The sequence below is a fragment of the Melospiza georgiana genome, chromosome 19 (assembly GCF_028018845.1).
Source record: "Melospiza georgiana isolate bMelGeo1 chromosome 19, bMelGeo1.pri, whole genome shotgun sequence".
NCBI classification, from domain to species: domain Eukaryota; kingdom Metazoa; phylum Chordata; class Aves; order Passeriformes; family Passerellidae; genus Melospiza; species Melospiza georgiana.
The window spans coordinates 13,530,211-13,542,780 of record NC_080448.1 but is presented as its reverse complement, the minus strand read 5'-3'; the positions used below and the strand labels follow the sequence as shown (position 1 = coordinate 13,542,780).

At 38.4% G+C, this 12,570-nt stretch overlaps 1 protein-coding gene across 2 annotated transcripts in view; it reads right to left on the bottom strand.

Moving 5' to 3' along the window:
* PITPNM3 (PITPNM family member 3) overlaps window positions 1-12,570 on the bottom strand; it is a 36,598-nt gene that overhangs the window by 6,209 nt on the left and 17,819 nt on the right. For both annotated transcript variants that reach the window (XM_058037360.1, XM_058037361.1), the window contains exons 8-18: window positions 12,021-12,202; window positions 10,559-10,728; window positions 8,917-9,087; window positions 7,666-7,860; window positions 6,722-6,870; window positions 4,955-5,071; window positions 4,151-4,267; window positions 2,857-3,005; window positions 1,672-1,821; window positions 659-842; window positions 131-259 (exon numbers count right to left, since the gene is read on the bottom strand). In XM_058037360.1, the coding sequence (XP_057893343.1) occupies window positions 131-259; window positions 659-842; window positions 1,672-1,821; window positions 2,857-3,005; window positions 4,151-4,267; window positions 4,955-5,071; window positions 6,722-6,870; window positions 7,666-7,860; window positions 8,917-9,087; window positions 10,559-10,728; window positions 12,021-12,202 (1,713 nt within the window). The remainder of the gene's footprint in view (window positions 1-130; window positions 260-658; window positions 843-1,671; window positions 1,822-2,856; window positions 3,006-4,150; window positions 4,268-4,954; window positions 5,072-6,721; window positions 6,871-7,665; window positions 7,861-8,916; window positions 9,088-10,558; window positions 10,729-12,020; window positions 12,203-12,570) is intronic.

Below are 12,570 nucleotides of genomic sequence, written 5' to 3'. Positions count from 1 at the left end.
ATAACCCCAACTGCCTTTCTTTGAAATACCGTTGCTGCTTTGTGTATTTGTAAGTTTGCACATGCATTCACTTGCATGCATTGCCTCGTCTTCCCTAGGTCTTCCTGACTGAATAGCAAGACTTACTTACTTGGCACTGTGCCTGGTATTTCTTTGTGGATCGTCCAACTATGTAGATCTGGGATGGCGACAGAGCCAAGACACTGTACACAGAAATATCCTTCATGGAACCGTATGCGGCACAGATTTTGATGTGGCACTGAAACAAACATTACTTCCAAAGTGAACGCACTTATTGAACACCATGCAGCTACAAAGCTGGTGCTTGATTTACAGTAAAGCAGCATATGAGTTTCCTGTTAACAATTTCAATTTGCAAACCACAGAAAGCTAAATCAATCTGCCTGCATGTGAGCAAGAACTACAGCTATGTGCACAGGAAAGGACAAACAGTTCATTTGCTGATTTGTCATGATTGGAGGTCCCTTTGGATGTTTTATCAGCTTTCCTTACTCTTTTAAAAGTGAGAAAAGAAGTGAGGAGTGGCAAAAAGACTTTGCGATGTTCAGTAAGACTTACTGCTCAGAAAGAAGGGAGATCTCTACTGAATTGCATTCCCTGAAAAGAGGTTTTAAGGCTACAAATAGGTTTCTAGTACCTCTTGCATGAGATTCCGGAGAAAAATGGTCTTTTGTCGCAGTGGGTCATGAACGAGTCCATCTGAGAAGAAGATCATCCCTTGTGGGAAATTGTGTTGGGACAACCAGGAGACTACACGCTGTTTCTGCATATCTGGACGGCCGGTGATATAGATAATCAGATATCCCAGGTCCTGCCAATGCCTGTCAGAAGAAGCAGTTAAATTATATAAGTGCAGAAAGAGCAACAATGCTCACAGGTCAGGTCAGCATCTTTTCTCAGACCAGTTAGAAGTCATATGAAATCCTTCAACAAGTGGACAGCAGCATGCCTAAGTCTCTGCTCCAATCCAGAAACTAAGTAATAATGTCTACACCTTGGGGGAGATGGAGGAAAGCAAGAGACATTCTTATATAAAATATTACCTAAAATGTTAAGAGCCATTCAAAAATATACTTAGAATAAACCATGCAACACATCAGGTACTGCTACTTTTGAAATCTTTAATGAGATTTCCTGCCATTTCAGCTGTAAGGAATGGAAACCCTTGAAAACTGACACTTTACATTCTCATGCAAGTTCCAAAATGAGAACTGCCTTTTCCCATCCAGTGCAACATTAACAGACCTGCAAGAATGAATTAAAAGGCCTTTTCACTTTTCCTCCAAAAAACATTCTTGCATTCATGGCACCTGATATTTTTTAAGTACAAATATGTCCTTATTTGAAATTAGTGAAACACAAAATACACATGGAATCATTATTAACTCACTGCACACACTTCAAGATCATATTCCCAAGAGGCAAATTTTTGTCTTTAGGCAATTTAAACTACAAATTTCAATGTAATCCACAGCATTGTAATATTTCTCTGAAATTCAGGCAGATATGCTGTGCAAGAAAATACAGAAATATATCTGCAGAGAATCTTGGCCCTTAGAAAATTGCTGTCTGTTTAGTATAACAACCCTTTTCCTTTCTACTGTGTTCAAGCAGAAAGTCGGAGATTTGAAGTGTTCAAACCTCATTTACCTGACAACATCAACGGCCCCTGCTCGGACTTTGGGGTCACTTCCCATAATTGAAACGCTTGCTGCAAAGGAGCCATCAATGCTGAACACAACACATTCCATTCCTCGGGGCAGTACAGTCAGGTAACTTGCTGCACTGCTCTGGTCCCCTCTGCAGAGTCAAAGCAAGAAATTAATTTAAAAAGCAAAATGTCAGAATGTATTTTCTGCATGTTCTAGTTAAGATTTGAAATTAGATCTTTCTAGACCTACAGCTTTAAAAATCACTGTCAAATATGGCTTCTGATTTCAGTCTTATGTGGGACAATCAAAACTTACACTTTTAGGAAATAGTTTTTCAAAGAGAAATTTGGAAGCTGATCTTAATAAGAAATCACATGCGTACAAGTAGCCAAAAGAATTAGAAAAAAAACACTGCAAAACACCTTGAAGTACTCTAATTACTATTCAAACTTTCTCCATAAGCTTAACAATTCATAATATGGACATTAGCCACCCTCTATTCTTCCAAATATCCCCCCCTTGCAATGGGAATGCCAGTTGAGAAAAGTGAAAAACAAAAAAACAAAAGCAGCAAGCAAACAAACAAACAAAAACAACAATAAAAAAAAAAAAAGCAGGCATACATGATTCTTGTCATGGAAACACATGTGAAAACCATTTCCTTATGATGTATTTTCTCCAAGAGAACTGGATGTTAAAAAAATGGGTAAATGACAAGGAAATCCAAAGCTCTTCTCATCCCACCACCTCATGTTCCCTAAAACCTGTAATCTAAAGACCACGTTCCTATCTGGTGATGAAGATTCCTATAAATATGTGCTCACAGCGTAATGAAAAGAGGACAGTTAATTTTTTTCCTTTTTGAAACTTACTCCTGCACTCTAAATCTTCATTTTTGAATATAATTCTATTTGTGTTTCAGTAACTATTTTCTTGAATTGATTGCCTTTTTTATTTAACTGAGGTAAAACATTTTCTCCTTTTCAAGTTGCACTGCATGGGATTGTAAGCTGACTTTGGACTTTGTTAACTGGTGGATAACAACACATTCTATTTCAGCTAAATTCTCCTCATTGATTTAATCTCCCAACCAGGGATTTAAATGATGTTTTTACTCAGTTTTGAAGTTCCTTCCTGATCACCACAACCCATCACAGCTTTAGCTCCAGCTTGGAGTTATTACCTGACCACCATTTTGATGGGATACACACCAACTCTCAGTCTCTTCTGTTCAGGTATATTGTAGGATATTCGTCCACTGCTGTTGGATATCTCTGTGTCAAAATACACCCACCTACCCGAAGATGGCTCAGTCATTATGAAGATATCCACCTGCAAAACCAATGAAACAGTAATCTAGTGTGACAGCCAACAAAACACCCCCAATGTGCAAGGCCTGCCAAGCCTCAATAATATTAGTATCTCCAGCCATGTCTGGTAGTAAAAGCTTTCAAGGAAGTTTGAAGGAACTTCAGTTAATAACTTCAAAGAGAGTCCTCTCAATAAGCAAATGCTTTCTAACATACAAGAGTTTATTGTCTTCATAATTTAAAGCCCTGATCTTAGCACTGCACATGTCAAATATAGAGGTCAGAAATTTGGGAAGAGCCCTAAACTAGGAAAAAACCAATTTTATCTTGCATAGCTATATTACCTTTTCACACACTAAACCTACAAGAAAACCTCCTGCATCTGGTTCTTGAGACAAAATCTTTCTCATATTATAATCTCGCCTACAACCAAAACAGTTCAAATTATCAAAAGATTTAATCAATATGGTTTTCTTCAACTGAAATATTTAATCAAAATTAACATAAACTATATTAAATACTTTGCTAGACCTGAAACAAGCCAAGTGAAGCCCACATGCTTCAGTTTTGCCCTCAGCTCAGCAGCATTGCTCTCTTAGTTTGCTCAGAAACTCCTACAATATCAGTGAATATGAAAAAATGTGTTCACTTATGCTTGGCTTTATTAGCTGTAAGCCTGGCTTCTGCAGGCAGCTTTAGGAATGACTGTTTCAATTGTCACATCACTACTAATTTCTAAAACTAATCTTTACTTGCCCATGTGTAAGATACAGCAGCCACCTAGCTTCTAGAATGCTTATTCTTTTATCTAGTTGTTTTACCTGGATAGGATGATATGTGGTTTTCTTTTACTGCTTTGTCAACTACTATAAAATTCTTTTTCCTTCTTCCTCGGAAAGTTAACTGTCTCCAGTAGGTGGTACAGCTGGCACTGCACATCACACTCACCACCAACCAAAGGAGATACCCATAATCAGGTAAGAGAGACAAGAGCTCAGAAACAGGTCAGCCATCAGGAAAGCCCACTTTATAGCATATTTGTGCCTAAGTAGTAGGGGGCTAGTGACATTTCCCCTCACTGTAAGGCTTTTTCTGACACCGTACATGTGTGCTACATTCAACAACTGTTTCAAGCGAAACGAAGAAAATGGATTACTCAGACTTCACCTTTTCACCTGTTAAAGCCACCATGTCCAGAGGTCCATACATAAAGCGCCCAACCAGTACCTGAGGACCATCTTCTGCTGCAATGACATCATTAGCTCGGTGATTAGCAGTCACATTCTGAAATAAGAACAGAAGATGAGAAGGGTATGGTTCATTTTTGTCACAAGGCTGCTGTCTCTATTTTATTATGAACAGTGACACAGAAACACAGTCCTGGGCAGTATGTCTGAGGTACATGAAGTGCACTGCATTCCCATTTCAGCTGGAGCCTAATTTTCACTTATGGTGGGTTCCTGAATAGACTTTCTAGAGAGAGTACTCAAAATGACCAAACAAGAGAGAACATTTGAGGGAAAGCCAATTCTTTTTCACTTCAAGTGGGGCCACAGTGCCACATCACTATGCGCAAGGCACACACACTTTAACTGACATTATTAATTGACTTAGCACCTGAAGAAAGTAGGAAATATTTCTGCTTGGCTTATGGATTTGTCCAGCATAAAAGAAAGCTCTTTGCATAATGGAAACTTAGGGCCTGTTATTTAAAGAAAGAAATATAAAAATTAAAGAATAAATATTAAAGAAAGAAAGAAATACTTTCTCCCAACATGAAGTGATAAACCAAGATGACATTGCTCATATTCCCTAACCATTGATCTGCCTGCCTCTGGATTGAGTTATCAGTTTTCAGCTCTTTAGTGATATTCAGTTATGTAAACTCTTACTTGGGGAGATCAAACTCCATTTAAATTTCTGTCAAACCCATCTTCCATAGCTGCCATATATATTCAGTGTTAAACTTACTCTCAATTTGACATGTGTCCTTTTGCGTAGCCATTTTTCTCGTGGATTGGATGGACTTAGTGTTTCTGGATCCAGGTTGTCATTTTCCTTGAAATTTACATTTTCATACCTCATGACCTGAAATTATATTAATATTTTAATAAACAGCTTGTGGCCTGAGGAGTCCTGGTACTTGGCAAAGAAAGAGAAATTACACTGCTGCCCCAGTTGAGTGACACTGCAGAGCCAAAAGCACAATGCAAGTAGAGTGGTAAATCCATATATCCACAAAACCTGCACAGACAAAGAAACTGCTTTCACTCTGTTGGCCAACACTTAATTTCAAATACTTATTGAAAGCTTTTCATTCACAGCAGAGCCTACACATTCCTCCAGAGAAACAGTGAAAACATTAGGATGGTATCAAGTGACAAGTCACATTGTCTATGGTCTGCAAAGTCAGTAAAGCAGCATAAAACCACACAAGCATTTTTTAATATCCTTTATGTGGCAGACATCAGACTCCTGACATCATCTATACTGATTTTCTACACATCTACTCAGAGAAAATGTTTCTTACCCCTTTTGGGTATTACTGCTTCAGTAGCTGATAGGTAGGGACCCACAAGGACGCACTGAAATCCAACTGAATATGCAGAACCTTATTTTGTCATACACATTCTTACAACCTAAACATCACCAAACATCATACATTTACCAAGAAACTTTCATGTCCAACTCAGATTTCAGGACACAACCTACAGAATTCAGAATCTGGGTGTGCGTTATGCCACATTTCAACTGAAACCAGAAGCTCTGTCTCGCTGAAATCTGTGTGTTGTACCTGCAATCACAAATAGCTATTTTGAATGAGAAATAGATTAGCAAATTTTTCAAGTTGAACAGCTGGTTTTCTGTGCTGAAGTTTTACAATCTCAGTACCCTTGCTAAGAGAGTGATCTAGAATTCTTTTAAAAGATGTCTTATATGAAATCCCTTGAGTAAAATCATGCTGCAATCACAGTCAGCAAAGCAGCTGGTTTGCAACAAATTACAGCAGTGTTGAGAAGTAAGCATGGTTTTTAACAAATTGGCATAAATTCTATTCACTAGAGGTAATGTGCAGGCAATACATGCAGCCACAGGGCATTCAGGAGCCAGTAGTCTTATTCTTAACCCCCAACAAGGGTAGAAGGCCCAGACTGTACTGGAACTAACTAGTCCTTTATGTAGAGCTGTAAGCTCACATACAGCTTTAGAGATATGTTCTAAATATCTAAGCTTGAAAAGCTTAATAAATTCTAAAAGATGTAATGTGTTTACAAAGCTAGGAAAGTGTCCTGTAAAGGAGAGACTCAACTTTCTTATTTTCAGTATTTTTCGTATTTTCAGTATTTTCAAGCTGGTTTACTATCAGATGTATGCTAGTAATTTGATACTTAATAGGGAGATAAATAATTATGTAAGGCTGGAGATAGCCTATTCCTTCAAAACCAGGACAAAATTAATATATAATACAGGGTTAGACTGATCTGGGGCACAGGAGGGGAGAGATATGCATAAAGGCACAATATTACTGGTCACAAAGCCAGCAGTACTAATGGTGGGCTCACTGTCCCCTTTACCTCTCCAATAAATACAGATCTGTCACTCCTAAATGCACTTGTATGTGATGCATCCACACGTAGCCCCCTAACTGACTGAAAGATTTAAAGACTGACCCTTGGAAAATGCAATTAACAAGCACAAGGTTATCTGTTGCAGAGATTAAAAAAAAATACCAGTTACCTGTCTTAAGATGAAGGCCACAACATCTGTTGATTCCCAGTAGCTGGCATGAAAGAGATGTGGCAGGGCCACCGTTGGAAAGGCTGTCAGCACATCTGGACAATACAAGGCATAATCTATTCGTTTTGTTCCCCACCATTTTGCAGTAACTACAAAAAATGAAACAAAATAGCATAACATTTTTATATCAATACATTTCTTGCTGTCTTCATTTTAAGCTACATAATGGAATTAAGTTTTCTGCTTTCTTACTCTTGACATTTGATGTCTGTTAAAGCTATCTATCATTCACAAAAGTACAGTTTTTACTGACTGCATCATCACTTAACTGCCTAACATCTAAAGAGTTCTTCTGGGTCCAAGTTTTGGGAAGCAGAAATCACTTCAGCATGATCCCCACTGCTTTCTAGTCCATGGAAAATGTACAGTGAAAGATTACTACTTTTATAATCATATTATAGGGTAAGAATTGCAAATGCCTCCCAAACAGTGAAACAAATATTGAGAGAGAGAGAGAGAGAGATACGTACATACATACATACATACATACATACATACATATATACACACACATATGACTGTAGTCCATAGCAAGACAATATACTCATTTACAGCACTTTTAATTATGAGTAACAAATCTTATCTACCTATGCTGCTTCATGCCTGGAACATGATCATAAACCCCTGTTACTATGAAACTCCTGTGGCTATTTATGAGTAACGCCATAATATAAAACTGACTTCTATTACTTTATCTATCTAATTACAAACAGAAAAGAAAGATAACTTGTGTTATGTAAAATTGCAGAAATTTTGGCTATTCTCATTCTCCCCAAATTCCAAGCAGATATATTTTATTTTCATAATCAACTTTTTCACAGAAACAATGCAAAGAGAAAGGCTGTTGCCATATCCAATAGCACCGGGCACAAAGCTTCACTCACTGTTGGTGAGGCATGCCGATAGCAAGCTTTCAGTTGACCCGGAGTTTTCACTGTTCATGCTGGCCAAGCTCAACTTTCTTGTTTTCCCTTGTGGTTGATCAGATGTATTTGGAGATCCAGGACTCTCCTGAGAGAAAGGTATGTTCAAAGAGCTATTCTCAAGGAACAGACCACTGTGATTGTGGAGAGCATCACCTGCAGGTTACAAAAGTGAAAATAACAAAAAAAGGATGCACACCATGGTTTTGAAACTAGTGCATCTGTGTATATCTTATTTCCTTATTTATTCATCTATTTTTAAATGCAGGGCTAATGAATGTTTTCCTGAATAATATCTCATTTAATGCTCATGGATGAAACTTCCTCCTTCAGAGTGCGAATAGCATGACCCAGCATGACTGCATAGAGAAAGCACACACCCTACTGCCATGAACGTGCAATGGCAGCTGGGTGCTTTTGGCCAGGATCTTCCAAACTGGGTAGTGATGCTGGGATGCTATTTTAGTTCACACTCAACCCTACTCATTTTAAAGTAATTTTCTGAGAAGAACTACATAGTCCTGGGAATCTGTGATACTTCTCTGGTCCTACTTCTGGCATGAGCAAAATGTCCTTTTTTGCATAACGTGACAAGTCAAAGATACTTCATATGATTTCACTTTATTTTCTATTAAGTCAAAAAAGCACAATTCCTTCTACTAGCACCTTGCTCATCCACCCCTTTCTCTTTCTTCCCCAGAAATCAATCCATTTCTCTTTGGTTTTCTTCTCCTGGATTCAAATCTTTATTACCAACATAACTATTGCTTAGTAATCCACCCTGGAGAAGTGCAATCAAGACTGCTCAGTGGTCTGATTTGTCCTAGTAGATATCTACAACAAACCAACCATAAGTGACCAAAAGAAACAACATATGAAGATCTAGGCAAAGGCCAACTAATTGTAAAAATAAATTGTTTAAAATGATAGTCAAGGATATGGAATTTTCCAAGTGATATTTCAACTAGAACAGTGGTATCACCTTCAAACTCCTCTTTAACACAACTAGTATCACAAACCTCATGCATAAGAAAAATTTTTCTTAGTAATCCTCTTTGGTTCCACAGTTGCTAAGTATGTCTGTGCTACTCAGTCCCAGAGTTTGTTTTCAGCATGCTGGCACATTGCTATTTCAAATTCTCTTGAGCTGTATAAGGAGAGAACACTTAAGAGAACAACAGGTAATGAGAGCTATGAAAACAGGCACTATACCTAACTGGTGAGATCTTCCATCCCCTAGTGGGTACCTCTGGTACCGTGGGACACTGAATGGAGGAAGAAGATGGAATCTTTTCTCCAACAATGGTTCAAGTCTGCAGGCAGAGGGGTCAGCAGAGTGAAAGAAGCTGTAAACTTGGCTGCAGGCTGGTCGGACCTGGCATACTTGGATGAGAAAGAGACAAAAAGGCCAGTATTGCTGCTTTACAAATTTCAAAGAGTCTGTGCAGAAACACAGTTAATAGGGTCTTCTGCAAACTCCAGATTAGCACACAGCTGGCCAAATTGAATTGTTTCTTATTTCATATGTAAGGGACAGTTCACTGCACAGGAGTTTAAAGAGACATCACAGTCTGAAATGCAGGCACATATGAAATGTGAAGAGCAGAAGAAGAGAAACAGAAGGAAGTGAGAAATGAAAAATAATTTTAAAATCTTGTAAATACATTATTGAGCATTATAGCTGTAATGCTCAGCACTTCAAATATATACCAGCAAAACAGCCTGACGGGCTTTTGTCATCCCGAAGACTTAAACCTAGGGGACAGCAGAACACTCCCTTATATTATAAAAACTAATTCTAACAAAACAAATAAATACATCTGAATTTTACTTGTTACATTTTCAGGTAGCTTTCTACCATTCATTTCAGTAAAGAGGGCACCTTACTCTTCTCAACCAATTTCCAACTGTCTGCATGATAGATTTAAATTTGTCTGTTCTCCTCTCAACTGTGTCACAATTATCACTTTAAAATGGGATTCTTTTATCATATGCACCTCTAAAGACTAATTATGCTTCAAGTAGACACTGCTCACCTCAGAATGTGTTTGAAATGCCCATCAGTTGAGCTGCTTTCAAAGCATACTCCTTTGTAGGATATTTGAGGAAGGATGAAAGTGAGAGCTAATTTGAAGAAAATAGTTTAAAATACTAGTAATTATCATGAAATTTTCCTTTCAAAGTGCCCAGAGGGTAACAGAGCGGAGACTGTGGAAAGGACTGGCCAGGAAAAAAAAACCCTTGGAGCTCTGAGTTGTCGTCTCTTCTCATTATTGCAACAGATTTCCTCCCTCGCCTCTTAATAAATGAATGCATCATTTCCTATAAAGATGCTGCGCTATCCAAAGCTCATACCATGCAAAGAGACAAAGCATGTGCTGAATAATGAAAAGTAAAGTAATCTTTTAACTGAAAAACTTAAAAAATCCAGATGATTTTAAAAATTCTCTGTGTCTGATCAGTAGGCTCTGTTACTAGAGAGGAAGAATGGCTCACAAGCAACACACCCGAGGGCCAAACCCACCCGCGAAGCCAGACATGAACAAGAGGTAATGCTGAACCAAGAAGAGATGTTATTTTTGGTATTGTTTTCAAGGACTCATCCTTGGTGAAGTGTGAGCTTCATGATGTATGACACTGGGTATACAATTAACTTAAGATACACTTTTTTAAGTGCTAGAGCAATCCTCATCACCCTCAGTACCTACCTACATTAACATTACCATCTCTTAAAGAAAGAAACTTACCTCACTCCCTGACTTTAACCAGGCTCCTTTGTTTTCCTTCTTTTTGTGTGAGCCTCTTTGTTTACAAAGGTCTTCATGCATCTTGTATTTTAACCCCAAGAACTTACCATCCAGACCAGGCAGAACTGTGCTCCTCATGGCCAGCACCAAACCGAGCGGTGATCCAAAAAGGAAGAAATCAGACACCTCAAATTCAAATCGGCCCAGATTTACTTCTGAGAAACTGGAATCCACAGGAGGAAGTTCTGCACCATCTTTCAACACGCTTGAGTGGATGCTGAACAAATAAAATATTGAATCAAAAATAATAAAGAGAGCATTCAGAAAAATATAACAGTACCAAAACAGGATACTTGGAAAGTTCCAGCAATGGCATTTAGATCCAAACCTTAAAATTGTAAAATGATATTGCAGTATAGCAGCCATGATTTTTCAGTGTGGCTATTCAGCAAATTTACTGCCTTCAACACGCAAGAGTTTCCTGCAATTATTCTACACAATACTTGGTAAAGTTTTGCAAGGACTATGAATATTTAAGTTTACTGTTCTAAATAAAACACTGTATTTCTCCTATAAAAGATCCTAAAAGTGACTGACCAAATAAATCTTCATGTTTTCAGTTGCAGACAAGAGAAAAACAACCATTCTGTCTCAGAGGAAAAACAATCTACAACACATTGATGTCCAGAAAATGCAATGGTTTCAAAATAAATGCAGAATAGTCAAAGAAAACAAAGCAAAGGGCATTCCATTGCAGCAAGACTACAGAATTACCTTAACCTGCTACTAAGAAAAATGCCAGACTTGAAGTAAGGCACAGTAGTAAGTCTGCACTATACTCAACTCAAGCAGAACTGAATCTTCAACACACAGTAATTCTTGCTCCTCTGCATCACTCACAATGAAATAAAGGAAATAGGAAGATAGATAGGAGAAACAAAAGCCTGAATAGCTCAGGTAAGTAAAAAACCAAATAGCTTAGAACCAGCAGGAACAATGAGACAAAAGGAATGGCTGTGTTCCCATCCCATGTATTTCAAAGGTTTTTTAGGATAAAGGAAAACTAAGTTAACTTCTCCCTCCAGTTCCCTCCTCATTTAAGCCAAATGTTTATGCAGGGCTTTTTTTCTGTTGTTGCTTTAAAGCTGATCTGAATAGCTTATAGATCAATGGGAGCACCTAAAGCAATTATCTCACTAGAGAATAATAAAGGTCCTGAAAGTGAAGTCAGAGGGATTGTTAAAAAGAAATAGGTAACAGAAATTTACAATTATCAAGTATTCATCCATCTTGTTTTGAGTGGACTTAAGAAATAGAACTTTGTGCATTCATTTTTGCATGTTCAAAACCCTCACAACTAATAAAGATCAAATAAAAAACTCTCCAGATGGGAGTATGTTCATACTAGACCCACTAAATCCATAGTTTTCTTTGAGGGAGAGACAAGAACTTTGGGCAAACCTCCAGAAACACACCACAAACAATAATAATGCCTCTATGCTCTGCTGCTAACAGGTTCCTTTCAATGGCAAGCCCATTTCTTTGACTCAGTCATCGGGCACTGGTTACCTGGACAGGAAGGCATGATGCTGGGTTATGGTATCACACTCATAAGTGGATGAGTCACTCTGTTTCCGAGGCAGCGGTGGCCTTTGCTTCTCATCCTCCAGGATTCCCGAGATGTCAATATTGCTTTTGCTCAGGTGTTTGCTGTCACCCAGACTGGAGTCCTCTGCTGAGAGTGGATTATCCTTCAGAAAATTAACAGAGCAAAGGGAAGATTTAGACAGATAACAAAATACAAAAGAGCTTATATGAAATGCCTGCATTTATACATATGACCTCACTTAATCCAACTGGGGAACGAGAGGCTGGAGAGTAGCCACGCAGAAAGGCACCATGGAGGCTGTGGTCAATAGCAAGTTGAATACAACTCAACAGTGTGCCCTGGCATCCAGGAGGACCAATTTCATCTTGAGGTGCATCAGGCACAGCATTGCTAGCCAGTCCAGGGAAGGTGACTGTCCTACTATGCTCTGGTGTGGCCTCACTTTGAGTCCTGTGTGCAGTTTTGGGCACCACAGTAACAAGAAAGATAAAAAAGCTATTAGAAGGTGCC